This window comes from Rosa chinensis, chromosome 5, assembly GCF_002994745.2.
Source record: "Rosa chinensis cultivar Old Blush chromosome 5, RchiOBHm-V2, whole genome shotgun sequence".
In the NCBI taxonomy this organism is placed as follows: domain Eukaryota; kingdom Viridiplantae; phylum Streptophyta; class Magnoliopsida; order Rosales; family Rosaceae; genus Rosa; species Rosa chinensis.
Window position 1 is genome coordinate 78,947,156 of NC_037092.1, and position 25,132 is coordinate 78,972,287.

Sequence of the window (25,132 nt, forward strand, 5' to 3'; positions counted from 1 at the left end):
GTGCTGCGTATCCTCTTCCACTCTCTGTATTTCTGCTCTGTAGCCTTTTTTCTCCTCTACTACGTGTATCTTTTGTATTTCTCTCCCCCTGTAGTGTTTTTTTGTCCTCCTCCAATTGTTGTAAAGAGTTTCTTTATATAGGCAACGTATAGAGATAAGAGATATCTTGTTGACCTCAATTTGATTAATTTGAATTCTTCAAATGACGATAAGCACTCCCACATTCAAGCTTGTAGCCGTGAGAATTATCTACAACTTCCAATATATGATTTGAATTTGAAAGCTTGATATAAGGCTAGCCATCTGATTGCTACTTGGAAGAAAAGTCCACAAGTTCAAATGATAACAAGTCATGGCTTTATATGATTACACCACCTATAATTAAGCCATCTGCTACCGTACGTATCGTTTCTCTTCTAGAGATAATAACAAAGACCACATTCAAGAGGTGGGCTGGACTTATCATTCTTGTGTTTTTTTGAAAAGTCAAACGAATTTGTTTTGTTGATTTGGTGGCCAAGTCAAACTCTACCAGTATATTTGATGCAATGGGTTCCCACTTTTCTGATTTATTTTGAAAGACCATCACCATGTAGTTTTTTGAATGTAGCCCCGTTGTGAATTTTTTGGTTTCAACGCGAGTTCTTGCATATCTTTTTTCATAGATATGTCATCTGTCTTGACTCTCAGTTTGAGACAGTGAGCTGCATCTTTCAAGCTGGTTGAGAAGTTTGGGAAACAGTTGAAATACGCCACTTGATTGCATAGGGATGCTTCAAGGGTTCCCAACAGGCTAGCTTGAAAATCTGTTAGTATATTGTCTTGTAAGACACATAGGACTGAACAGTTTATGCCTTCTCGGGCAAGAAGTTTTATGCCTACTTGGACTGCTCCAATATGCATAAATTGATAATTTTTTGTTCTTGCTCTGGCAACTTCTGCAGGAGTGATCATCAGTAGATCTGTTTCTCCTGTCGTTGAGGGGGTTGTAAATTCCAATAATTTGAAGTGATGGCTATCCATCAGATCAAACGTTCCTCTTTTCTCTTTCTTTCTTCAATTCTTTGCTAGTATTTCTACAGATGACTTTTAACTGAAGTCTGTCAACGATCGAAATTATGAATAGTAAAGCTTAACTGTTTACCGTTGAATATAGAGGATGAAATTTAGCTGCAATTATAATTTAGACAAATAAATTCAAGATGGGCCCACCACGTTTCATCAAAAGTAAAGTAAAAGGAAACAAATTAATAGTAAAAGTAAGAATTGGAGAGAGAGAGAAGGATACTAATGATATAAACATTAGGTGAAAAGAATAGTTGGGAGGAAAAAAGAAAATTTTTGTGTGAATGAGGTTGAAAATAAGTTGGTGGAGTGTATGGGGTGTATTTTGGTATTCTATGGGTAAGTGGTCATTATCCCTTACAACTACTCGGTACTTTAGGATTCTATTGGGTGCTTTTGCGATGCTAAATTGGGGTTTTCTTTTATTCTAATCGTTGATTTGTAATTACCGAAAAGAAGTCTTATTTTGATGCTCAAGTTTTTTCTCTTGTGTGTTGTTGTGAAGGTAGGCTGATTGAAAATTGATTTTTTTCCATATTGGGCTATCCTGATGTTGCGTCTTTGAGGTTTCAGGGTAAGATAATAAAGATGATAAAGATTAATGATGTCATGGCTCTATTGTTAGCATAAGTTGGGATGCCTCTACAAAAGGAGAGGGATAAATGTGCTCTAAATTTCTTACATAAGGCCTAAACTTATCTTTTCCTTTGATCAATTTCTTGGCCAACATAATGATAATGTTATACTCAGTATTTTTTAGGTGCTGATTTAGTTTACTTTGATCTCAGATTCTTCTACATTCATGTACTTTTCTCTTAGGTCTTCTGTTCTGTCTCATTATCTGAATTATTCATAGGAACTAACAAATGTGGCTAAGAATGGGATTTGCTTTTGGTATATGGAAGTTGTAATCATAGCTTTTGAGATCCAGTGTTAGATATCTGGAAGTTGTAAAGAGTGCAAGAACTCCTAGCATGGAGTTGATATGTAATGGAATGGGAATGAGCTCTAATTCAGTTTATCCTGTTCCAGCTGCGTTGGAATTATTTCTGTTTGCAGATGTGTTCGAATTTATGCAAATTACAAAGCCATTTGATTTGAACTATTAAAACTGGGTATGTTAGAGAATTTCATCTCTGCAAGAATTACCAGGAATCAATTTTGTTACCATAAAACAACTCTGGATGGGTCCATGGGTAAAAATTTGTAGAAAACCAGAATTGGAAATTTTATTTTTTGGGTATTTTGGTACCAACTGGCGTCAAACGACATGAGAGTCGTAGCAAACTAGCAATTAAGCAAAGAAACCAAGCGCGTGAGGAGCTGAGTAGGCAATATTATATACAAAGAAGGGTCCATGACCATCAGCCCCAAAATTGGGAAATTTTGGCCCAGTTGCCCCAGAAAGAAAAAACTGTTCCCATTAACCCAAACGTGAGTGAAAAAGACAATTTTACCCACCTTCAACTCCTTTATGGCGGTTCGTTTTCCACCATTTTTCAGTTTCAAAAAAAAAAAATAACGCGCTCTCTCTCTCGCACTCGCTCTCGCTCTCGATCTCTCTCTCACTCTCGATTCGCAGTTTCTCCACCAACTCTGCTATCTAGACCAACTCCGGCGGCGATTCAACGTTCTCCGGCGGCGATTCAACGTTCTCCGGCGTCGATTCAACGTTCTCCGGCTTCGGTATTATAGAAAGTGAGTGGAAATCTCTGTTCCGTTTCAGATTCTTTACCTTTATGTGAGATTGAACTTGTTCATAGCCTAGGTTTGGTTAATCGAGTGGGCAAATGAGAAAAATAGTATTTTCCTGTTTCAAAATTAGAAAAATCTAGGATTTCGGTTTCAAATCTATTACAAATTCATGTTTTATGTTAACCGGGGACACAAAAATTGAAAAATATGAAAATGAACATGTATTGTGAGCTTATTTCAGGGCAATAGATGTCTATTGCCCCAAAACAGAAGCTTCTATTGGGGACCAATAGACGTCCATAAAGCCAAAACAGAAGCCTGTATTGGGGGCCAATAGACATCTATTGGGCAATAGACGTCTATTTCCCTGCAATATAGGCTTTTTTTGTTGGCCAATAGATGTATATTGCCCCGAAAGAACCTTCTGTTTTTGGATAATAGATGTCTATTGGGGCAATAGACGTCTATTGGTCCCCAATACAGGCTTCTGTTGTTGGCCAATAGATGTATATTGCCCCGAAAGAACCTTCTGTTTCGGGACAATAGATGTCTACTAGGGCTATAGACGTCTATTATGCCAAAACAGATGCTGCTATTGGGGGCCAATAGACATCTATTGGCCCCAATAGAAGCTTCTGTTGGAGATTATATATCTCTATTGGGGACCAATACATGTCTATTGGTCCCCAATAGAGGCTATTGTTTTGGGATAATAGATGTTTAATGGGGTTCAGTAATTGAATGTGGATGTGCAATAATGAATTGTTCTTCTTTCCTTTATTAGCAGAATGCCAAGAACCAAACGACCACAATTCAGCTGCATCTTTGAAGAAAATATGGACGAAACACAAAGATCAGAAGAACAAACACTTCGGCAAAGGATGGAAGTGATAAAGTCTAGGAAGTCATCACGAAGAAAAGAAGAAACTTCTAGTAATGACGAAGAAGTAGAAGAAGAAGGAGAAGAAACAGAGGAGGAAGAAGAAGTACAAGAAGAAGGAGAAGAAACAGAGGAACAAGAAGAAGAAGAAGAAGAAGAAGAAGAGAAGGAGGAAGAGGAGGAGGAGGATGATGATCGAGAAACAACACAAAGGTTTTATGTGCAGACAAGGAGTCTAAGGAGCAAAAAGAAACAAGAGTATGATGAAGACGAGGCCGAACAGCCAACGAAAAAGAAGATCAAACGGGAAAAGTCTAACACGAAAGAGGAAAAGACAAAGAAAGGGGAAAGGAGGAACACAAAGACAACAGAAAAGGCAAAGATCCAGTGGAAGCAACAGAAATGCACTCTAAGTGCTTTCTGGAGATTGATTGACACATATAGAGAGAAAATACCTAAAGGGGCTTGGGATATTTTGAGTACTACTGTATTTTGGGGGATGATCAGACCATTCTATGAGAAGAAGCTTACAGAAACTCAGCTCCACAAACATGAGGCAGACTTGGAGATTATACTGAAGTACTTTGATGTTAAAAAAGCCAAGTTTGTGTTTGGGGAGACAGAAATGGAAATAACATTGCAGGACATAAATGAATTGTTTGACCTGCCAACAACTGGTATTGAATGGGACCTGAGCAAGAAGGTGCTCAAGGAGGAACGGAAGGCATCTTCGATATTTGACGTCAACATGAGGAAAGAAACAGTAATAAAACCTGATCTGGAAAACAAACTCAGCAAGGAGCTCGGCAAGAAGAAGAACGCTGATCCTAAGATAATTGCGGCACTGCTTATCATGTACCTCTTCAATGCATTCTTCTTCAGCAGGACATCAACAACCTTGACATGGGACCTCATCAACGCTTGTGAAGACATAGATAACATAAACAGTTTCAATTGGGCCAAGATGGTACTAGATTTTCTGCTGGATGGCCTTCAGAGGTACCGAAAAGATCATCCAACGACTCTTTCTGGCTGCATCATTCTCATATATGTAAGTACAATACTAATTTTCTGGTCTATTGCCCCCAATACATGTCTACTGCCCCCCAATACAGGGGTTAATACGTGTCTATTGGGGGGCAATAGACACGTATTGGTTGTCTGTTATTCATTTACTGACAAATATAATTTTGGTAACAGTACTGGTTCTTGGAGAAGACCAAGATCAGAAACTGGATTCCAGGAATGGAGGATGAGAAACCGAGATTTGTGAGGTGGTCGATAAAGGAGCTGTTCAACCTGCAGAAGCTCCATCAGAATCCAGACTGGCCAGAGGAGTTGATAAAAGATGGGCCTTGGTTAGAACATTGCTACATCAACTTGTCGGATACGGAGGAGGAGCAAGAAACACCAAGTTTCAACAACTGGGTAAGTTAGCAATTATAGTGGAATTGAACAAATGGTCTATTGGGGGGCAATAGACATCTATTGGCCCCCATTACTGGGTTCATAAGGTGTCTATTGGGGGGCAATAGACATCTATTGGCCCCCAATACTGGGTTCAGAAGGTGTCTATTGGGGGCAATAGACATCTATTGGCCCCCAATACTGGGTTCAGAAGGTGTCTATTGGGGGGCAATAGACATCTATTGGCCCCCATTACTGGGTTCATAAGGTCGCTATTGGGGGCCAATATACATCTATTGCCCCCCAATAGACATTAGTGGTTTTTTCTTATTTTTTTGATTCAAGTGTTGTTTTATTGGTTACAGGTTCCCCAAGCGAGCCAAGACGAGGAAGAGGAGACCATAAGGCTTACTGGTAACATGAAAGTTCTGCTAAAAGAAATGGATAGAGTGATTGAAGACAATGGTGAAAAACAGGAAATGGAGAAGCAAATGAAGAAACTATTGGAAGCAAATGAGGGGCTTGCAAACCATATTAGGGAGCTTTGGAAAAAGGTTACTGTTGCTGATGAGAAAATTGAGAGTATGGAGAAAAAAATGACTGAGGTGATGCAGGAAAACAGATCGCACCAGAACCACATAAAAGCTCTGAAGAAATGTTTGGCGAAAGGAACCAGCAGGAACCCTGACCTGAAAAGCAGTGAGCAACAAAATAATCAACAACAGATGGTGCAGGTGTCGACCGAGAAAGATCACAGGAGGGAATCTACGGGGAACTTTGCAGAATATGACACTCAAACACCAGTCAACGAAGAACCAAGGGCAGCAGATCCAATTGATGCATCTCCAATATCTTACAAGAGTCCAGAACGGGAAGTGTTTGAGGATACACATTTGGTCACACTAAATGAGATGGAATCAGAAAAAATAGATCAACTTGTGTCGAAAATACTGGAAGCAGCTGAGACGGTTGAAATGCCTGAGGCAGGAACAGAAATGGCAGTACCATCGGTCCCCAGGGAGAAGAAAACGGTTGACATGCATTCAATCGAGAGGAATGTGAAAGTAAAAAGAGAAAGGCAGCTGTGAAGGACAAGGACGATGACTTTGAGTATGACACACCAGAGATCCTGAAGACTTATGAAAAGAAAAGAAAGACTGCTGCACAGGAACAGCCAAAGCAGAAAAAGAAAGCACAACCGAAGCCGCCAACAAAAATTCAGAAAGGAAAAGAAGTGCAGCACCAAATACAAATAAAAGAGGTGAATTGTGAGAAGTACACATGGAAAACATTAAAGCCTGAACTAGCAAGACACTACCAGCAATTCTTTGAGATGGTGGATGACAATACGTGAGTGCATAGCATAACTTTCAAACCATGAATACTTCACAAACCCATATTAACTACATATTTTTCTGTTTACGCAGATATGTCTACTGGAGCAGTGAAAATGGAATACTAGGGGTAACCAGGGGAGACATGAAGATTATCGTAGAAGAGAAAGATCTGGATGTTAATGTAAGAAGCTTAACCTGTGGTGACCCAAATAGACGTATATTGCCCCCCAATAGACGTCTATTGGCCCCCAATATGGATATTTTGGGGGGCAATAGGTAATGTTCTTCACATATATAATACTAACTGAAAATCAAATTGAACAATTGCAGGTGGTCAAGGCTTACACTGAAATGTTGCAGAAGGAAATGAAAGAAACGAACACTCAGATTGGATTACTAAACATCGAAGCAGCGGTAAGCAACGAAACAAAACTAGTAGCTCGCGCTGCACCACATCCGAAAAACATATTTAAGTAAACAATTCAATGCTTTCATATGTGTTTCCTCTTTGTGCAGTTTTACGCAGTTCAACACGAAAAGAAACTAGCGGATTTCAAAAAAGAAGGCAAGAACATTCTCAAAGACGACTTCAAAGGCCATGATATTGAAATAGAGTTATTCCTGATCGAAGAACTGTGGAGTAAGTTCAGCTACCCCAAGGTGATTATCCCAATACACCATTACTACAGCCAGCACTACACACTGCTTGTCATCGACAATGAGAAAAAGCAGTTTGTTCACATGAACTCTATGCTGCCACCAAAGAAGGAATGGACAAAAGATAACCAATATTACAACAACGCAAACTGGGTGGTAAGTAACTTTATCAAAAAAAAATGTTTATTTTTCAAATGGTGGAATTTGGAAAGTTTGTTGATGCTTTATATATCTGCATTTAAACAGGTTAAGCACATAAGGAGGTTCATACACGACGTGAAGGTGACAGGGACAATATTTCCAGATGACAGCCAGGATCAAGAGAACACAAGAGAGAAGTGCAAAGGTGAGGACAGTAAAGGAGAACTTGTCACTGAGGTTGAAGAAATGACACCAAGAGAGAAAGAGGTCAGAAGGTGGATCTTGGATAATCAAATCGGGGAAAATGACTATGAGCTTGTAGAAGACTTGAACTGCCCTCAGCAGAAATCCTGTTCGTAAGTGCCTCAAAATCCTTTACTCTTTATTTTTGATATAAAAGAAGACAGTTTAATTGATAAATTTGTGCAAATTGTTTGTCTATTGCCCCCAATAGGTGTCTATTGGGGGGCAATAGGAACTCTCTTTATGGATCTGTCCCTGAAATTCTTGCTTTACAGGGATGACTGTGGGCCGTTTATGATCCATTTCATGGAAAGCATAGTTCACGGAGTGCAACCCAGCAAGAAGAAAGGCAATGACATGAGGAAAACAATTCTTGAGAGGTTTGCAAAGGAGGAAAGTGCTTGGAGCGTCGAAAAATACCTTGCTGAAACTGCAGATGCTGTAGGAGAGCCAAAAAAATAGAAAATGAATATTTTAAGTAGTTACTTTCTGTTGAACTTACTTTGATTTGGAATAATTTCGGATGATTTGACATCTTTTCAATTTAATTTCTGTCAACTTGAAAGAATTTATCTTCATTTACTATGGTTGCGCATAGGACACAGGTTGATATTCAAATTACAGGCCCCTATTACAAACCTGATGCCTTGACTCCTTAGAAACCAAGTTGTATTGGGGGTCAATAGAGGTCTATTGGCCCCCAATAGAGCTTGGTTAGAGGGTCAGAAGTAACACAAATAGAATATCAAACTACATTTGAATGTGCAAGTGTTAAAAATTTCACAACTGTGAAACAACAACCCTCAAACATTCAGGTTCTATTGTGTGCCGAAAAGCTATATTGCACCCAAATAGACATTTAATGTAGGGTCACATCACAGTGGAAAAAATGAATCAATTTATCAGTCAGCAACAAAACTGAAGTACCAATCAATGTCAATAATCTTTGACACCAAAAAATGTTAAACTGACCCTGGATAAAATCATCTATTGCCCCCAATAGCCTATTACTGCCCCCCAATACAGCCAGTCAGAATGCTAAAACAATTGACAGCTTTACATTCAAATTCAAATAGGTTCAGTGCAGGTCTTCTTGTTATGCTGTCCCATTTTGCCACATCGGCCGCAACGAATGAGCTTCTTTTCACACTCTCCTCTAGACTTGAACCTCTTGAGCCTAGGCCTCCCGGGAGGCCTTTTTGCATTTGGAGGAAGTATGTAGTCATTACTTGCAGATTCCGAAGAAGCCATATCAACATTAGATATTGGATAAATTGGAAAATCATAACACTTCTTGTAATAATCAACATAAAAATACTTATCCATAAAAGCATAAACATCCAATGAGGCAGCTTGAATTGCAGCAAGACCGTGGCAGCAAGGGAAGCAGTTAATCTCCCATTTTTTACATGAGCACGAAGGAGTTCCAAGGTCCACAACATAAGAATACTTTGATCTAACCTCATAAACATTTGTATGGGAGTAATGCACATTGAAACGGCAAGCTTTCTCCATACCTTCTTTCAAACGACCCTCCATAACAGGAGTAAGTTGCGAGGTCCAAAGCTGTGCCTCGTCTCTCCTCTCACCCATCATCTGCATCACCCTAATCCGAGTCTGATCAAGCATAGTGTACACTGGCATCTCCCGTTCAACAGCAAACCAAGCATTAAAAGATTCAGCTATACTATTAGCCATAATTCCATAACGGCATCCAGGGAAAAATGCACGGCACCAATTTTGAACAGGCAGATCAGCAAGAAACGGATCTATAATATCAGCACCACCAGCTTCTCTCAACTCTCTCAAATGAAAACGATATTCCTTTTCAGTGCATGAATATGCCAACTCAAAAAACTTCTTTTTAACATCATCTTTCAAAACAGAAGAGCCTTTACCGTTGTATTTAGTCATAAGGTTATGCACCAAGTGCTTGTAACAGAAAAGATGAGGATTACCAGGAAATATCTTGTCGAAAGCACTCAACAGTCCAACACCACGATCACTAATAAAAGTGATCTTTCTACCTTGAGGTTCCAGCAAGTTCTTCAAGTGTTGGAAGAAAAAGGACCAATTAGCATCAGTCTCAGAATCACAGACACACATTGCAAGAGGAAAGAAACCTACAGAAAACAGGAAAAAAAAGTGAGTATATTGGGGGTCAATAGACGTCTATTGGGGGACAATACACGATTGCAGCGTGCCGCTGCACCGCCAGAGGGAGCGTGCCGCAACACATTTTCAACAAAAAAGAATTAAAAAAACAACAATAAACATAATAGAAACAAAAAGGGGAGAGAAATCAGAAGAAAATGAACGTGTATTGGGGGGCAATATATGTCTATTGGGGGTCCAAACATGATTGCAGCGTGCCGCTGCAACGCCAGAGGGAGCGTGCCGCAACACATTTTCAACAAAAATACCAATAAAAAATCATAGACATGAGAAAAATACCATGATTTCCATTCTTTCCGGTTGCACAAAGTATCTGCCCCTTGTAGACACTCTTCCCAAAAGTCCCATCGACATACAAGATGGGAAGACAGAATTCAAAGCCACGAACACAGCCCGCATAAGCTAGGAAAAGCCTCTGGAACCGATTACTCGATGAATCAACTTCCAAAACAAAAGAAGATCCCGGGTTCGTCTCAAATACAGCTTCCCTATACCATGTTAACATGTTAAACGAATCAGCCTCAGAACCATAAATCATTTCCCTAGCCTTCTGCTTTGCTTTCCAAGCAACCTTGTATGATATATCAAACCCATAAGCTGACTTGAACTTGCTGATAATTTCCCTTGGCTTCAATGACAAGTTATAGCTAATGTCCTCTTCAATACATGACTTGACAATTTTCGATCCCAAAAGCTCATGTTTTTGTTTTCGAAGAACACCTTTGCAAGAGTGGACATTGTCCAACTCACCAATAATAAAGCAACCATTTGCAGGCAAAACATAACCATGGACATTCCACTCACATCCTTCGGTTCCCCAATTCGAACAAACTGCATGAATTCTGTCCCAGTCATTTCTAATAAATACAAAGCTGAACCCAACTTCAATAGCATACTTTCTGAGCTTGTCTCGAAACTCGGGGGAACCGCCACGAAATTTCTGCCCTACACATTGAATGTAACTAGCCCACTCATTTGACAAGTAAGACTTTTGAACTTCAGTCCTAAATGCCTCAGTGAGGTAATCATCTTCATCCACAATACCAGAGCAGCTATCTTCAAATGAAACAGAAGCTTTTTTGCTGCAAATTACACTATTCTTCAACACCATAATATCAACACAATCCAACTTGTAAATCTTGGCACCGCTAAACAGCATCTTGAAATCATCATCATTGCGAAGAAAAAAAATAGCGCATCCAGGAAGCGAATAATGAAGCTCAATATCATCAGTTGCAGAAAACTTGAACCGTTCACAAATGTATTCAAACAAATGAGCATAGCTCATATATTGATTAATACAAAACATGAAACTTTGTCCAGAATGAGTGCACTTAACAGCTAAGGAAGCATCCATAGTCCTGTATATAAAAAAACAAAAATAATAAATAAAAAAAATAAAAAATCAAATCACTATTGCCCCCCAATAGACACATACTGACCCCCAATAGATGGGACTCAGATAAAATGTCTTTTCAAAACCGAAACAAGTTACTAAACACGTACTACTGAACTTCAGTAACAACTAAGAGTATCAAAAAAGAAGAAAAGCAGCTTTTTCAATCCTCTATTGACCCCCAATATGGGTCTACTGGGGGGCAATATACGGTTCACAAAGACCAAAATCATGTCAGAAGCTACCAAATCACATCATTATCAACACCGTGAACAACAATTCATCCAAAAAAAAGAAGAAAAGCAGCTATGTAAACCAATATTGACTGGCAATAGACGATTAACAAATACCAGAATACATTGAACCGTTTCAAAACAGAATCACAACAAACTTACCACACCGAAACAGATTAAAACTTAGCACAACAAACTTATAAGCATGAAAAATAGCAAATCGAACCAAAACAAAGATGAAATTCACGAAACACAGACCAAAATTAACGCAATAAGTCGGAAATAAAAAAAGTACAGGAAAACAAAACTCATATTCAAAAAATCAGCCTCAGACTCAATCGAGATGAATAGCAAACAAGGATACAAAAAAAAAAAAAAAAAATCGAAGAAACGGAATTGAAATCGTTTCAAACCGAGCTGCAGCGACATTGTTGAAATCCAAAGCGACATTGCTTCTTTCTCTCTCCATTGCGAGCTTCTCTCTCTATCGCACCAGAACCAGAGCTTCTCTCTCTAAGCAGAAGTTCTCTCTATTCGTTACCTCGGGATTTCAAACTGGGGCTGAAAGACTAGGTCGTTAACAGAAGGGTAAAAAGGTGAACAAAAATATATTAAAATAGAAATGTTGTGTAAAAAGAAATAGATCCTTAGAGTGTTTAGGGTAGAAGGGAATTAAAAAAGTTGCTGGGGTAAGTGGGAACATTGACTATAAAATTAGGGTAAATGGACAAAAACCCTACAAAGAATACATGGAGTATTGTTGGCCAGGAAAAGTCCAAAGCGCGTGAAATTATTTTTGGCTGGTCACTCGCAGAGTTGCAGTGCAAGTCCTCAAGAGCCTTGCCTCGGCCTAAGCAGTCTTCATCCTTGTTCAGCAAGCAAGGCTAGCTAGATTCAGTACCCGGAAGCCCAGCTACCATTTCTATTCGGAGAACACAACTTCTCCATCCCAGAATTTCCAGTGATTTTTGTCCATCATATTTCTCTTCCACCAAAATATCGCAAACAACTGTATGTTGCATTTCGTACAAAGATGGTGTGAAGTTCGAAACAATTTGCCACATAAATTGCTGTGCAACTTTGATCAAAATTTCCTTGCAGGTGTTACTAAAAGCATCTTTTCTCTCCAATCACTTACTTTCTTTCAGATTTTCTTCTTTTAACAACTGAAAATTTTGAACTTAGGCCTTCATAACTTCATTGCTTCTATTAATGGTTCAATTTCTACTAAATACTTAGAATTCAGAAACAATCCATAGTTTTTCAACAACCGTTAGGATAGAACACAGATGACATCTTAAAGGCTTCAAGGTCTTCAATGATCTGCAGAGACTCCCGTCGCAATTCTGCAGCTTCTTTCAAGTCAGTTTTGCAACCCCAAACACGAATGGCAAGTCTCTGATGCTTGGGAGATGATTGTTGCAAGTACGTCTTGTAAAAGTTGACAACATCCTCCTTCTGTAGACTGCTGAGCTCTTCTGCCACCCTCTTTGCATAGTCAAATGTATACCTGTAGAAGATCAGCATTTATTAGACAGAGAGTTGAAGCACAAGCATTAAAGTAGTACTTCTTGCTACTCTAGACTCTAGACCAAGCACAGTACCAGGCAGAGAGGATATACACAGTGCCTTTTACCCGGATAATCTGATTCCAATCGATCGGTTTCATTTATAAAGAATGAATTTTTCGCCAATAGCTTTGCCATTAGCCCACCTCTATAATTCATCATCCAATCCTTGCTACAAATGCCAACGTACAGCTTTCAATAAAAGATATCCAATGCAGAAACAATAATCATGACATATTATTGTGAGAATGCACAAGTAAGAAAACAAAACTACTTAAACCACAGCAGTTGAACTCGACAAGATCAGATCCAAAATAATTGTCCCACAAACTAGAACTGCCTTGTATATCTTGCATTATGGAACCTCAAATTGCAAGACCAAAAGATTATCATCTTGGTTAAAAAAAAGAAGAATAATTAGTAGAGCATAAGAATTACAACGCTTATGAAATGTTGATTAAAAAATTTGATAAAAAAATCTTAACTAGTATTAAGCCTATCATTATCATATTGTTGTTGCTATCTAGCTATTAAGGCACTACTCACCAGCAGTATTTGAAAGGAACATCGAATGCTTACCAATATGTCTTCCAGACCATTCATAAAGTTGTCAACTCTCCGCTGCAAGTAGATTGGGTTGTACTCCGATGACTGAACTATGAAATAAAAGCCAAAAACACCGGATATCAACTTCCAGTCACACTGAACATATCCCAGCTGCTCCTTCGTCCTATTTCCAGAAATACATCAACAATTTTAAGAGTATAAGTCTCAATATACATCATCCACCCCCTAAAAGACTATATTATCAAACTCAGGTTTTCTAGCAAGTCAATATTTTAGTAACACTTTCAGCTTCTAAAAAAATTACCTTAGTTGATCATAAAATGGTTTTTCTATAATTTCATCAAAAAGATCTATTAATGCTCTCAATCTGATGGACTCAATCCCCTCTGCCGGCTAAATTTGAAAATATAGCAATAATGTGAAATAAAAAAGAAAGGAAATCCACATATAAGACAAAGAATGTACACATATATGGATACACAAAAAAGAAACTAATCCCTTTTTATTACCTCAATAACAGAGTTTATTTCAGTCTTATTCTTCACACTGACATCTCTAATGAGGTTAGCATCAGGAGAAGAGCACGTGTACTCGATGAAAGCATACCTCATTTTTTACTGGAAACTTTGTACTCCCCATGAAGAGCATATGTTCTGCAAAACATTTAAACATTCAATTTCAGTAACGTCTGCGTAACGACATTTAGTCACCTATAAAGAAAAGTATGCGCATGTGTGCCACAAACCAAGAAAGTGTGCAAGCCCTTGTGCTCCCATAGGGTCAGAAAAGCTGCCTATTCCAACGCAAATTGCTGCTGCTGCCTGCAAAGACAATCAAGCATGCATCGTTATATAGCCAAATTAATCAATGCATGTAGCCAAGTTGAGTTGATAATCTAATCACATTCTGCCTATTGAGTTGTCATAGTGGAACCTCTCAATGATGGGACAAACTAATACTATTTTGTTTTACCAGATAAGCTATTTACATCAATGTGATGCTGGTTTTATCAAGTTACCCCAACTGGGTTTTCAATACAGAAACCAGAATTTGCAAAAACAACCCAAAAGTTTGACCCTGTAAACACATATGACCAACTTTTTTGATGTTCTTCGAAACACAACCACTCAGAGGGTGCTGTTTGATCATTACACAAAGGGTACATGTCTAACCAGAAATCTTTCCTTTATCACTTTATGTGATAACCCAGGGGTAAATATCTCTAAAGTTTCCAACTTTGCCTACAAAAGAACTTCAAAACCCAGATGGGCATGGCAGAGTTTCAGTCTAGATGATACACTAACCATCTTAGTCCAAAAAGCACCACCCTTTTCCTTATTTGGGCTATTTTTTTTTTTTAATATCAAATATAGATATGAGCATTGCAGGTATTGAAATTTAGATCATAGTGGACCAACCTTCTTAGTCTCAGAGGCACCATCTCCACCTTTAGCTGCTGCTTAATCTTCTTCACTGGGTTCAAGACTCTTATACCCACATATACCCTTGTGAGTATATCTCAGGGTCATGAATGAGCAATGCAGTGAGGCCATTCTCAAGCTTGATTAATCTGTACAGTTTGTTATCATTTTGAGACTTTATTACAATATCGTCCGAGGAGAAAGTGGACCGACCCATCAGACCCAAAAAGACCAGGGTTTTGGGTTGATTAGTCTCACAGATATTAAAGCCTAACTTCAGACTGAATCTTTAAGCAATGCTAATAAACCAGGATCTACCGTATCCTTCGACAATAAATCAACAATCAATTCCATAGTTGATGCATCTGCAGAGAAACCCCTCTCAAGCATTTCTTGAATAAGTCTCGTAGCCCTTGATGTCTCATTGTTATTGATAAAACCTCGGATAATGGTGTTATAGGTCCAACCATTTGGAGAACATCCTTTCCCTCCCATTTCTCTCAGCAACTTTTCTGCTTCAACTATGAAGCCATGATGACAAAGCCCATGAATCATTACAGTGTGTGTTCTGACATTAGGCTGAACTCCTTTTGATGACAAACCACAGAAGAGGTCTCTTGCGGATTCAATTTCTCCAGCTTTGCACAAACCTTCAATTACAATATTGTAAATTACAATATCGAGTTCCAGTTCTCTGGCTTCCATCTCTGTGAGCAATTCTACTGCCGTAGAAAGTTGATGATTGTTACACAGGCCATAAAGTATCACAGCATAAGTTTGAACATTTGGAAGCTGGCCACAACCCTGCATCTCAGAGAACAACTCTTCTGCTTCTTGAATTCTCCCCACTTTGCAAAGACCATCAATAAGAGTGGTATAAGTAACGGTATCAGGAACAAGTTCCATACGAGGCATTTCCTTGAAAATCTTGTAAGCCTTATCGAGCATTTTACCCTTGCAATATCCATGTATCAATATGCTACAGCTCTGAACATCAACCATGGAGCCCTTGCTAATCATAACATCAAAAACTTGTCTTGCCTTGTCCGTTCCTCCTCGCAAACAGTAACCGTCCATAAGTGAGTTGTATGTAATCGTATCAGGCTGAATATGTCTTTGAATCATCTTTTGAATCACACTTTTGGCTTCCATGACCATCCCTTCCTTACAGAAAGTATCAACCAAGACATTGAAGGTGCAAACATCTGGAAAGATACATGTACTCAACATTTCATCAAGCAACCTCGTAGCTTGTTTCCACTGGCCTAGTTTGCAAACTCCGTGAATCAAAGACGTGTAAGTAACAACGTCTGGAGTAATACCTCTACTGATCATTTCTGCGAAGAGGTTGAATGCTTCATCAATTAGTGTGTCCTTGCAAAGACTGTCAATGATGGTGCTATAGGAAACTACGTTAGGCTCGCATCCTCTTTCTTCTTCCATCTTCCCAAGTAATTGAATTGCAGCAGTGTTGTCTCCCCTCATGCAAAAGCCCTTCATTAGCGTGTTGAACGTAACCACATTGGGCTTACAATGACCTGTCTCCAGCATTTTGGTGAAAATTCGTGCAGCCTCAGGCACTTGATTGTGGAGAACAAAGCCGTTGATTAGAGTGGTGAAGGTGACGACGTCTGGTTGAAGACCCAATTTGAAGAATGTTCCCAAGACAGATAAGCCAAACCCCATTTGATTCAAATGGCAATAGCACTTAATGATAATGTTTAGAGTATAGTCATCAGAAGCGATTCCAGAGAGAAGCATCTGTCTATTCAAAGAGATGACGGCAGAATAGTGTTTCAATTTGACAAGTTGACCCAATAACTGAGTGAAACGAACAACACAAGGCAGGGGACGGCTGTGAAGCATTTCACGGAACAACTTCAAGGCATCCTCCTCAACTTTGGGCTTTGAGGCTGGTTTTCTCTCTACATGGGTTTGTCTCGAATGAAACAAAGCCATGATGAAATTGTTGACGGAGAGAGAAAAAAGCATACCTCTTGTTGAGCTGCCGCTGCTGCGCATCATCTTCAGATTCAACAATTGCTTTGAGTTTCTTCTCCCAGCTTTGGGTTTGGTAGGATTTCTCGGAACTCAGATCTTGAGCTTTCCTTCTTGTATTTTGGTTATATACCAATTTTGCTCGCATGAATTATAATTTGCAATATATATATATATATATATATATATATATATATATATACTTTTTTTTTTTTTTTCTGAAATTCTGTTTAGTTTTTTATTTTTTTATTTTTTTAATATTTGATTAATGAAGAAACGCAATAAACACGGCAAGTCTGTTTACAAATGAGGATTGAGCCTCATTTGAGATGGTTGTTTGAATCTCAAGTTGGACGATGGTTGTTGATGCATCCATAGCTGATGCATCTGCAGAGTAGAGATTATATTTCTAGGTTAGACTTCCAAACCTGCTATGGGTTCTAGATTAGAATTCTCCACTCACCTATCCTTTATGTTATGGCAGATTTGGATTTGGAAACACCCATGTCATGTTATGAGTTCAGCCTAGTTCCTTTCCTCAGCAGTCCCCTTTCTTTCAAGAAATAAAGGAATAAGCAAAAGTCAACTACCTTGGAACAGAAGTACTTTTCTCATTCTACCATGAGCAGCGTTCAATATTGTTGAAGTACTTACATTTCACTAAACTGGTGCAGGATTAAGTAAAAGTCTAAACAAAAAGATCAGTTAATAGAAATGCTACTCAACCGTTCGCAGGAATTGGCGTAACTTAATGCACAAGCTGCACTGAAATAAGGCCACCTTGTAGTTATCATGCTCTGGACAATAAAGAGGGCACTTATGTAACAAGTTATGATACAGATTTATATATATATACACTTCTTGTTCTAGTCCTCTCCTGAAGAGAATATTTGAGTTGGCTTTCGGTCTTTTATTTAGTTTAATTTAGGGTAGAATGCAGGAGCAATCTTTAATGGAGATTGCTCAATGATCCTGATTCTAAAACCATATTTTTCCAGATTAATTGTCTTAGGATCTTGATTCTCAAAGCCTTCATGCATTTTTACCTATGATAACATGCTTTAGTATTTGGTAAATCTATTGGATTTTTTGATTTTTCATTACAGCCCTCCTGTATATATCATACTAATCTGCTCTTTTACTGGGGAAAGAACTACACCAACACCACACATGGCTGAACCTTAATTAGCTGAGTAACACCAATATTAATACCCCACAGAAGGAATCTAGGAGAAAGGAACAATTTGAACCATACAATACAGGCTTTTCTTTCTTTTTGTGCCAAAATTTCAATGCTATTAAAATTTTTGGGAAAATGTTGGGTGGGAACAGAACTTGTGGCCTTGGAGACTGGATTAGTGTTATGATTCTATCTTTTTACATGGGCTATCGTTGTTGTACTATGGGCCTATTTGGGTCTTATGTTTCATGAGTCCACTACTTCTAGATATTTTCTTTGCTTAAATAGCCACTAGAACTTGTAACAGATCATCGAAGAAAACAAAGAAGCTGCTAAAGAGCATTATTAAAACAAGCAAGAAAAAAAGGTGGCTAGCTACCATGGCACGCCAAAAGACTCAAATGGAAATCATCATTTAAAGCCCCAAATAAGTGCAAGGTACAAGCTTTCTCTTCTGAAAAGCATATACTTAACTGCACAGTGGCAGCCTTGATTTAAGACCATTAAAAGAAATCTAATGTCATAACTCATAACTGTAGTTGCAGTACTATGGCCAAGAGTTTATTAGTAAGCAAGTGGAAGGAGAAAATCCTACTCTAGTATCACAGAGAGTATAAATAATTCTGAATCTAATTAATGAAATAAAAAACGGCAACTGAAATTAAAAACTTTGGAGCAGTGAAGAAATTGACATACCTGAGCATAATAGAGTTCAAATCAACTTTATCGTGAATCTTTTAACAGCTGCAACAAAGCCGGATCTACTATATCCTTCGACAATAAATCAATCAATTCCATAGTTGATCCATCTGCAGAGAAACCCCTCTCAAGCATTTCTTGAATTAGTTTCATAGCCCATGATATCTCACTGTTATTTAACAACCCTCGGATAATGGTGTTATAGGTCCAACCATCTGGAGAACATCCTTGCCCTCCCATCTCTCTCAGTAACTTTTCTGATTCAATTATTAAGCCATGATGACAAAGTCCATGAATCATTATACTGTATGTTCTCACATTAGGCTGAACTCCTTTTGATGACAAACCACAGAAAGGTCTCTTGCGGATTCAATTTTTCCAGCTTTGCACAAAGCTTCAATAACAAGATTGTAAACTACAATATCAAGTTCCACTTTGCTGACTTCCATCTCTTTAAGCAATTCTATTGCCGAAGAAAGTTGCTGATTGTTACACAAGCCATCAAGTAAAACAGCGTAAGTTTGAACATTTGGAAGCTGGCCACAACCTAGCATCTCAGAGAACAACTTTTCTGCTTCTTGTAGTCTCCCCGCTTTGCAAAAACCATCAATAAGAGTGGTATAAGTAATGGTATTGGGAACTAGTTCCAGACGATGCATTTCCTTGAAAACCTTGTAAACCTTATCGACCTTTTTACCCTTGCAATATCCGTTAATCAATATGTTACAACTCCGAACATCAACCATGGAGCCCTTGCTAATCATAAGATCAAAAACTTGTCTTGCCTCGTCCATTTCTCCCCGCAAACAGTAACCGTCCATAAGTGAGTTGTATGTAATCGTATCAGGCTCAATATGTCTTTGAATCATTTTTTGAACCACACTTTTGGCTTCCACAACCATGTCTTCCTTGCAAAGTGTATCAACCAAAACATTGAAGGTGACTACATTTGGAAGGATACGTTTACTCACCATTTCGTCAAGCAACCTCACAAACGTGCTTCCTTTTTCATTTGGTACACTGGCTACACGTCTCCTAAGTATGCTATGCAGGGAATTTTTTTTCTTTCTGAAAAATCGAATATTTTTAGTTTTGGAGTGTTGATGCTTGAAATCATAAGTGGTAGGAAAAACAACAGCTTCCACACTGCTCATCGTGCGCCCAATTTAGTAGGATATGTATGTCATGCAATTCTCTCAGTTATACTTGTATTGATTTTTGTTTTTTTATTTTTCATGTGAATGTAAATAAATTATGTATCCTAATGATACAATCTTGTTTCAGGCATGGGAGTTATTGCAAGAAGATGCAGGACTAGAATTGATGGACGCAACTCTAAGTGATTCGTGTGTTGAAAATCAATTTTTAAGATGCATCCATGTTGGTCTGCTATGCGTCGAAGAAGATGCAGAACTTCGGCAAACCATGTCAGATGCTATATCTATGCTGACAAATGAAAGCTTACCAACAAGGCCAGCATCTTTTCCAGTAAGGAATTCGGCTGGAGTAAATATAAGAGGAAACGAATCAGAAAAGACATCAGAAAATGGCTTGTCCAACTCCCTTATTGTAGGACGGTGAAGGCGCTCAATGTGCTGTGGAAGAAGGTGGCTAGCCAGCTAATATGTCCTGGTTGAGTTGGATCAACTTGAGTTAGCTGAGGGATTCTTTGTGCTTTGTGTTCTCTTTTTAAAGAACTGAAAAATTTGAACTTGGGCCTTCATTGTTTCTATTAATGGTTCGGTTTCTATTAAATACTCCGTAACAATCCACAGCTTTTCAACAACCGTTAGGATAGAACTCAGACGACATCTTAAAGGCTTCAAGGTCTTCAATGACCTGCACAGACTCCGGTCGCGATTCTGCAGCTTCTTCCAAGTCAGTGTTGCAACCCCAAACACGAATGGCAAGTCTCCAACGCTTGGGAGATGATTGTTGCAAGTACGACTTGTAAAAGTTGACATCATCCTCCTTCTGTAGACTGCTAAGCTCTTCTGCCACCCTCTTTGCATAGTTAAATGTATACCTGTAGAAGATCAGCATTTATTAGACAGTACCTGTAAAAGCAGTACTACTTGCTAGTCTAGACTCTAGATCAAGCACAGTACCAGGCAGAGAGGATATACACAGTACCTTTTACATGGATAATCTGATTCCAATCTATTGGTTTCATTTATGAAGGATGAATTTTTCGCCAAAAGCTTTGCCATTAGCCAACCTCTGTAATTCTCAAAGGAATCAACATCCAGTCCTTGCTACAGATGCCAACGTACAGCTTTCAATAAAAGATATCCAATGCAGAAACAATAATCATGACATATTATTGTGAGAATCCACAAGTAAGAAAACAAAACAACTTAAATAGAAGTAGAACTCGACAAGATCAGATCCAAAATATTTGTCCCACAAACTAGAAATGCCTTGTATATCTTGCATTATGGAACCTCAAATTGCAAGACCATAGGATTATTATCTTGGTTTAAAAAAAGAAGAAGAAGAATAATTAGTAGAACATAAGAATTACAATGCTTATGAAATGTTGATTAAAAGATTTGATCAAAAAACCTTAGCTAGTATTAAGCCTATTGTTATCATATTATTGTTGCTATCTAGCTACTAAGGCACTACTCACTAGCAGTATTTAAAAGGAACACCGAATGCTTACCAATATGTCTTCCAGACCATTCATAAAGTTGTCAACTCTCCGCTGCAAGTACACTGGGTTGTACTCCGACGACTGAACAATGAAATAAAAGCCAAAAACACCGAATATCTCCTTCCAGTCACACTGAACATATCCCAGCTGCTCCTTCGTCCTATTTCCAGAAATACATCAACAATTTTAAGATTATAAGTCTCAATATACATCATCCACCCCCTAAAAGACTATATTATCAAACTCAGGTTCAATTTCGTTCAACCGGAAATTTTGTACTCCTCATGAAGAGCATATGTTCTGCAAAACATTTAAACATTCAATTTCAGTAATGTCTGCGTAACAACATTTAGTCACCTATAAAGAACGGTATGCGCATGTGTGCCACAAACCAAGAAAGTTTGCAAGCCCCTGTGATTCCATAGGGTCAGAAAAGCTGCCTATTCCAACGCACATTGCTGCTGCTGCCCGCGAAGAGGATCAAACATGCATCATTATATATCCAATTTAATCAATGCATGTAGCCAAGTTGAGTTGATAATCTAATCAAGTTCTGCCTATTGAGTTGTCATCCTGGAACCTCTCAATGATGGGACAAACTAATACGAAGACTCTTATACCCACTTATACCTCGGGGTCATGAATGAGCAATGCAGTGAGGCCGTTCTCAAGCTTGATTAATCTGTACAGTTTCTTATCATTTGGAGACTTTATTACAATATCGTCCGAGGAGAAAGTGGGCCGACCCATCAGACCCAAAAGACCAGGGTTTTGGGTTAATTAGTCTCACAGATATTAAAGCCTAACATCAGACTGAATCTTTAAGCCATGCTAATAAACTAGGATCTACCGTATCCTTCGACAATAAATCAACAATCAATTCCATAGTTGATGCATCTGCAGAGAAACCCCTCTGACGCATTTCTTGAATAAGTCTCGTAGCCCTTGGTGTCTCATTGTTATTGATAAAACCTCGGATAATGGTGTTATAGGTCCAACAAGCTGGAGAACAGCCTTTCCCACCCATTTCTCTCAGCAACTTTTCTGCCTCAATTATTAAGCCATGATCACAAAGTCCATGAATCATTATATTGTATGTCCACACATCAGGCTGAAGTCCTTTTGATGATAAACCACAGAAGAGATCTTTTGCAGACTGAATTTCTCCAGCTTTGCACAAACCTTCAATAACAACACTGTAAACTACAATATTCAGTTGCAATTTGTTGGCTTCCATCTCTTTAAGCAATTCTATTGCTGTAGAAAGTTTCTGCTTGTTACACAGGCCATCAAGTATCACAGTGTAAGTTCGAATATTTGGAAGCTGACCACAACCTTGCATCTCAGAGAACAACTCTTCTGCTTCTTGAATTCTTCCTGCTTTGCAAAGACCATCAATAAGAGTGTTATATGTAACGGTATCTGGAACTAGTTCCATATGATGCATTTCCTTGAAAATCTCATTAGCCTTATCGACCTTCTTACCCTTGCAATATCCGTTAATCAATATGTTACAACTTTGAACATCAACCATGGAGCCGTTGCTAATCATGAGATCAAAAACTTCTCTTGCCTTGTCCATTTCTCCCCGCAAACAGTAACCGTCCATAAGTGAGTTGTATGTAATCGTATCAGGCTCAATATGTCTTTGAATCATCATGTCAACCACAATTTTGGCTTCCACGACCATCCCCTCCTTACAAAGAGCATCAACCAAGATATTGAAGGTGTGTACATTTGGAAAGATACCTTTACTCACCATTTCATTCATCAACCTCGTAGCTTGTTTCCACTGGCCTAAATTGCAAACTCCTTGAATCAAAGAGGTGTAAGTAACAACGTCCGGAGCAATACCTCTGGTAATCATTTCTGAGAAGAGGTTCCTTGCTTCATCAATTAGTGTATCCTTACAGAGACTGTTAATGATGGTGCTATAGGAAACTATGTTAGGCTTACAACCGTCTTCTTCCATCTTCCTAAGTAAAGTAATTGCAGCATTGTTGTTTCCAATCATGCAAAAGCCCTTTATCAGTGTGTTGAAAGTAAGCACATCCGGCTTACAATGACCTCCCTCCACCATTTTGCTGAAAAGTCGTGCTGCCTCAGCCACTCGATTCTCGAGAACAAAGCCGTGGATTAGAGTGGTGAAGGTGAAGACATTAGGTTGAAGACCCAATTTAAAGAATTTTCCCAAGACAGATAAGCTATACCCCATTTGGTTCAAATGACAGTAGCAATTGATGATAATGGTTAGAGTATAAACATTAGAAGCGATTCCGATCAGACCCATTTTTCTATTCAAAGATATGACTGCAGAATAATGTTTCAGTTTAGCAAGTTGAGCCAAGATCTGAGTGAAACGGACAACACAAGGCAGAGGACGCCTGTGAAGCATTTCATCGAACACCTTCAAGGCATCCTCAAGATTAGACACTTTGGTATTTGAGAATCGATTTCGATGGGTTTGTCTCGAATGAAATAAAGCCATGAAATTGGTTGAGGATGGGTGAGGGTGGGATTCTGTAGGTATGGTGGCCTTTGATTGAGAATGAAATAGAGCAGCAGCAACCACAACAAGAGGAGTACAGTGAAGAAATGGCATACCTCTTCTGCCATTGCTGCTGCAATAATGAGAATTAGAAGAAGGAGAACAAGCTTTTCCCATCATTTTCAGCATCTCCAGTTTCGAATGGGTATGTGTTTTCTTGAGAAAGATCGAGTCTTGGAGTCCCTCTAAACTAGATCCTCAGTCTCAAAATAAAATGTGCTTGCTTTGCTAGTTGCTACTGGTCTTTGATACTTCTGTACTATCTTTTGGTTATTTTTTTTTTCTTTCTTATTCTGTAAAAGGGTGAAATGGAGCCTGAAAAACCCGGCATGAAAGAAGCCAACATGGCTATTACAAAATGTCCCTAGGCCTTCAATATCATCAACGATGGCTCGAGTGAACAAAAGACTTTCACATAAAGGTCCTAGGAAAAGCTAGCTATAACCTTTGCATCTTTGAAATGGGTCAGGATCAATGGACACACTTTTTGACGCTTCATTTGAGCTCTCAGATATAAAGACATTTAATGGTCATGATTAATTATGGCAGATGACTTGGCATAAAATTTATTCTTGACAAAAAATAAAATAAAATAAAAGGTTTAACAAAAAATGATTAAGAACTGATAATACAGTAAAAAAGAACAAAGAAAAAAAGAAGCAAGAACAACATAACACGATCTTAGATTCTTGTTAAGTGAAAGATTGATAGACCAATTGTTCAATACATCAAAAGAAAATAAAGAATAACCCAGAAACATTCATGGAGGAATCATTGAACATAAAGACAAGAAAACCACAATAAGTAGAGAGGGAGAAAGAAGATGATTGATCACTACAATTTTGATTCTCAGTTATAGGTTAGAGAACAATTAGAAAACCATATCCATCAAAATTATGGTTGTAGGTTTCTCTTTATTGCATGATTCAAGTTTTGAAATTGGGGTTAATTGTTTTTAGACTTTGTGAATTGTAAATAATCAGAGAACACATACACACAGATATAAACACACATCTAGGAGATGATCAACAAACCAATTTTGTAATGGAAAGATTAAAATTTCTTGTACCAAAATATGGATTGTCAAAAGAATTCTTATAAAAAAGAAAAATTGTGAAGAACTTGTGTTCGCAATATTTAGGAAATTCCCATTTGTTTCATCTTTTTTTTTTTTGAGTTGAATGGTGTTAGACTTTATTGATAACTGATAAAAAGATTAAGGTGTACATTTTTCAGAATCAATTACATCTTGAATGATGGAGTATT

At 38.3% G+C, this 25,132-nt stretch overlaps 5 protein-coding genes and 1 pseudogene across 8 annotated transcripts; 2 read left to right on the plus strand and 4 right to left on the minus strand.

The window, feature by feature from the left end:
- The first annotated feature begins 2,627 nt into the window (after positions 1-2,627).
- On the plus strand, positions 2,628-6,139 carry LOC112164151. The gene is made up of 4 exons (XM_024300386.2): positions 2,628-2,763; positions 3,545-4,691; positions 4,841-5,068; positions 5,413-6,139. The coding sequence occupies exons 2-4, from the start codon at positions 3,549-3,551 to the stop codon at positions 6,133-6,135; spliced, it is 2,094 nt and encodes a 697-aa protein (XP_024156154.2). The 5' UTR covers positions 2,628-2,763; positions 3,545-3,548; the 3' UTR covers positions 6,136-6,139.
- LOC112202522 lies at positions 6,139-7,993 on the plus strand. Its single transcript, XM_024343532.2, has 6 exons — positions 6,139-6,397; positions 6,475-6,565; positions 6,715-6,798; positions 6,901-7,197; positions 7,288-7,538; positions 7,701-7,993. Exons 1-6 carry the CDS (start codon positions 6,381-6,383, stop codon positions 7,885-7,887), a joined length of 927 nt encoding a protein of 308 aa, XP_024199300.1. The 5' UTR covers positions 6,139-6,380; the 3' UTR covers positions 7,888-7,993.
- Positions 7,994-8,443: 450 nt separating this feature from the next.
- Positions 8,444-11,831, minus strand: LOC112164152. The gene is made up of 2 exons (XM_024300387.2): positions 9,880-11,831; positions 8,444-9,548 (listed from the first exon to the last, which is right to left on the minus strand). The coding sequence occupies exons 1-2, from the start codon at positions 10,955-10,957 to the stop codon at positions 8,494-8,496; spliced, it is 2,133 nt and encodes a 710-aa protein (XP_024156155.1). The 5' UTR covers positions 10,958-11,831; the 3' UTR covers positions 8,444-8,493.
- Positions 11,832-12,600: 769 nt separating this feature from the next.
- Positions 12,601-16,902, minus strand: LOC112168413 (nardilysin-like). 4 transcript variants are annotated; one of them, XR_005799652.1, is made up of 7 exons: positions 14,783-15,066; positions 14,110-14,185; positions 13,874-14,017; positions 13,669-13,757; positions 13,377-13,527; positions 12,866-12,969; positions 12,601-12,739 (listed from the first exon to the last, which is right to left on the minus strand). XR_005799652.1 is itself a non-coding variant. In XM_040506150.1 (6 exons), exons 3-6 carry the CDS (start codon positions 13,973-13,975, stop codon positions 12,728-12,730), a joined length of 354 nt encoding a protein of 117 aa, XP_040362084.1. In that variant the 5' UTR covers positions 13,976-14,017; positions 14,110-14,185; positions 14,783-15,066; the 3' UTR covers positions 12,612-12,727. The 4 variants fall into 4 exon arrangements, 1 of the variants encoding a protein (XP_040362084.1); XR_005799651.1 differs by having other exon boundaries at positions 12,604-12,739; positions 12,834-12,969; XM_040506150.1 differs by lacking the exon at positions 12,866-12,969 and having other exon boundaries at positions 12,612-12,739.
- Positions 16,903-18,650: 1,748 nt separating this feature from the next.
- LOC112164153 lies at positions 18,651-24,215 on the minus strand (annotated as a pseudogene).
- Positions 19,842-22,131, minus strand: LOC112168414 (nardilysin-like). The gene is made up of 4 exons (XM_024305539.2): positions 21,676-22,131; positions 21,328-21,478; positions 20,796-20,917; positions 19,842-20,688 (listed from the first exon to the last, which is right to left on the minus strand). The coding sequence occupies exons 2-4, from the start codon at positions 21,349-21,351 to the stop codon at positions 20,442-20,444; spliced, it is 393 nt and encodes a 130-aa protein (XP_024161307.1). The 5' UTR covers positions 21,352-21,478; positions 21,676-22,131; the 3' UTR covers positions 19,842-20,441.
- Positions 24,216-25,132: the final 917 nt, after the last annotated feature.

Excerpts from the sequence above, each read along its gene's own strand:
- LOC112168413 (XM_040506150.1), bottom strand. The coding sequence starts at position 13,975 with ATGAGGTATGCTTTCATCGAGTACACGTGCTCTTCTCCTGATGCTAAC. Across the intron at positions 13,758-13,873 it reads AAATAAACTCTGTTATTGAG|CCGGCAGAGGGGATTGAGTC; the intron begins GTAATAAAAAGG and ends TTTCAAATTTAG. Across the intron at positions 13,528-13,668 it reads CCATTTTATGATCAACTAAG|GACGAAGGAGCAGCTGGGAT; the intron begins GTAATTTTTTTA and ends TTCTGGAAATAG.
- LOC112164151 (XM_024300386.2), top strand. The coding sequence starts at position 3,549 with ATGCCAAGAACCAAACGACCACAATTCAGCTGCATCTTTGAAGAAAAT. Across the intron at positions 4,692-4,840 it reads GCTGCATCATTCTCATATAT|TACTGGTTCTTGGAGAAGAC; the intron begins GTAAGTACAATA and ends TTTTGGTAACAG. Across the intron at positions 5,069-5,412 it reads CACCAAGTTTCAACAACTGG|GTTCCCCAAGCGAGCCAAGA; the intron begins GTAAGTTAGCAA and ends TATTGGTTACAG.
- LOC112202522 (XM_024343532.2), top strand. Across the intron at positions 6,799-6,900 it reads TACTAAACATCGAAGCAGCG|TTTTACGCAGTTCAACACGA; the intron begins GTAAGCAACGAA and ends CTCTTTGTGCAG. Across the intron at positions 7,539-7,700 it reads CCTCAGCAGAAATCCTGTTC|GGATGACTGTGGGCCGTTTA; the intron begins GTAAGTGCCTCA and ends CTTGCTTTACAG.
- LOC112164152 (XM_024300387.2), bottom strand. The coding sequence starts at position 10,957 with ATGGATGCTTCCTTAGCTGTTAAGTGCACTCATTCTGGACAAAGTTTC. Across the intron at positions 9,549-9,879 it reads CGGAAAGAATGGAAATCATG|GTTTCTTTCCTCTTGCAATG; the intron begins GTATTTTTCTCA and ends TGTTTTCTGTAG.
- LOC112168414 (XM_024305539.2), bottom strand. The coding sequence starts at position 21,351 with ATGAATGGTCTGGAAGACATATTG. Across the intron at positions 20,918-21,327 it reads ATGGTCTGGAAGACATATTG|CAAGGACTGGATGTTGATTC; the intron begins GTAAGCATTCGG and ends TGGCATCTGTAG. Across the intron at positions 20,689-20,795 it reads TCAGATTATCCATGTAAAAG|GTATACATTTAACTATGCAA; the intron begins GTACTGTGTATA and ends GATCTTCTACAG.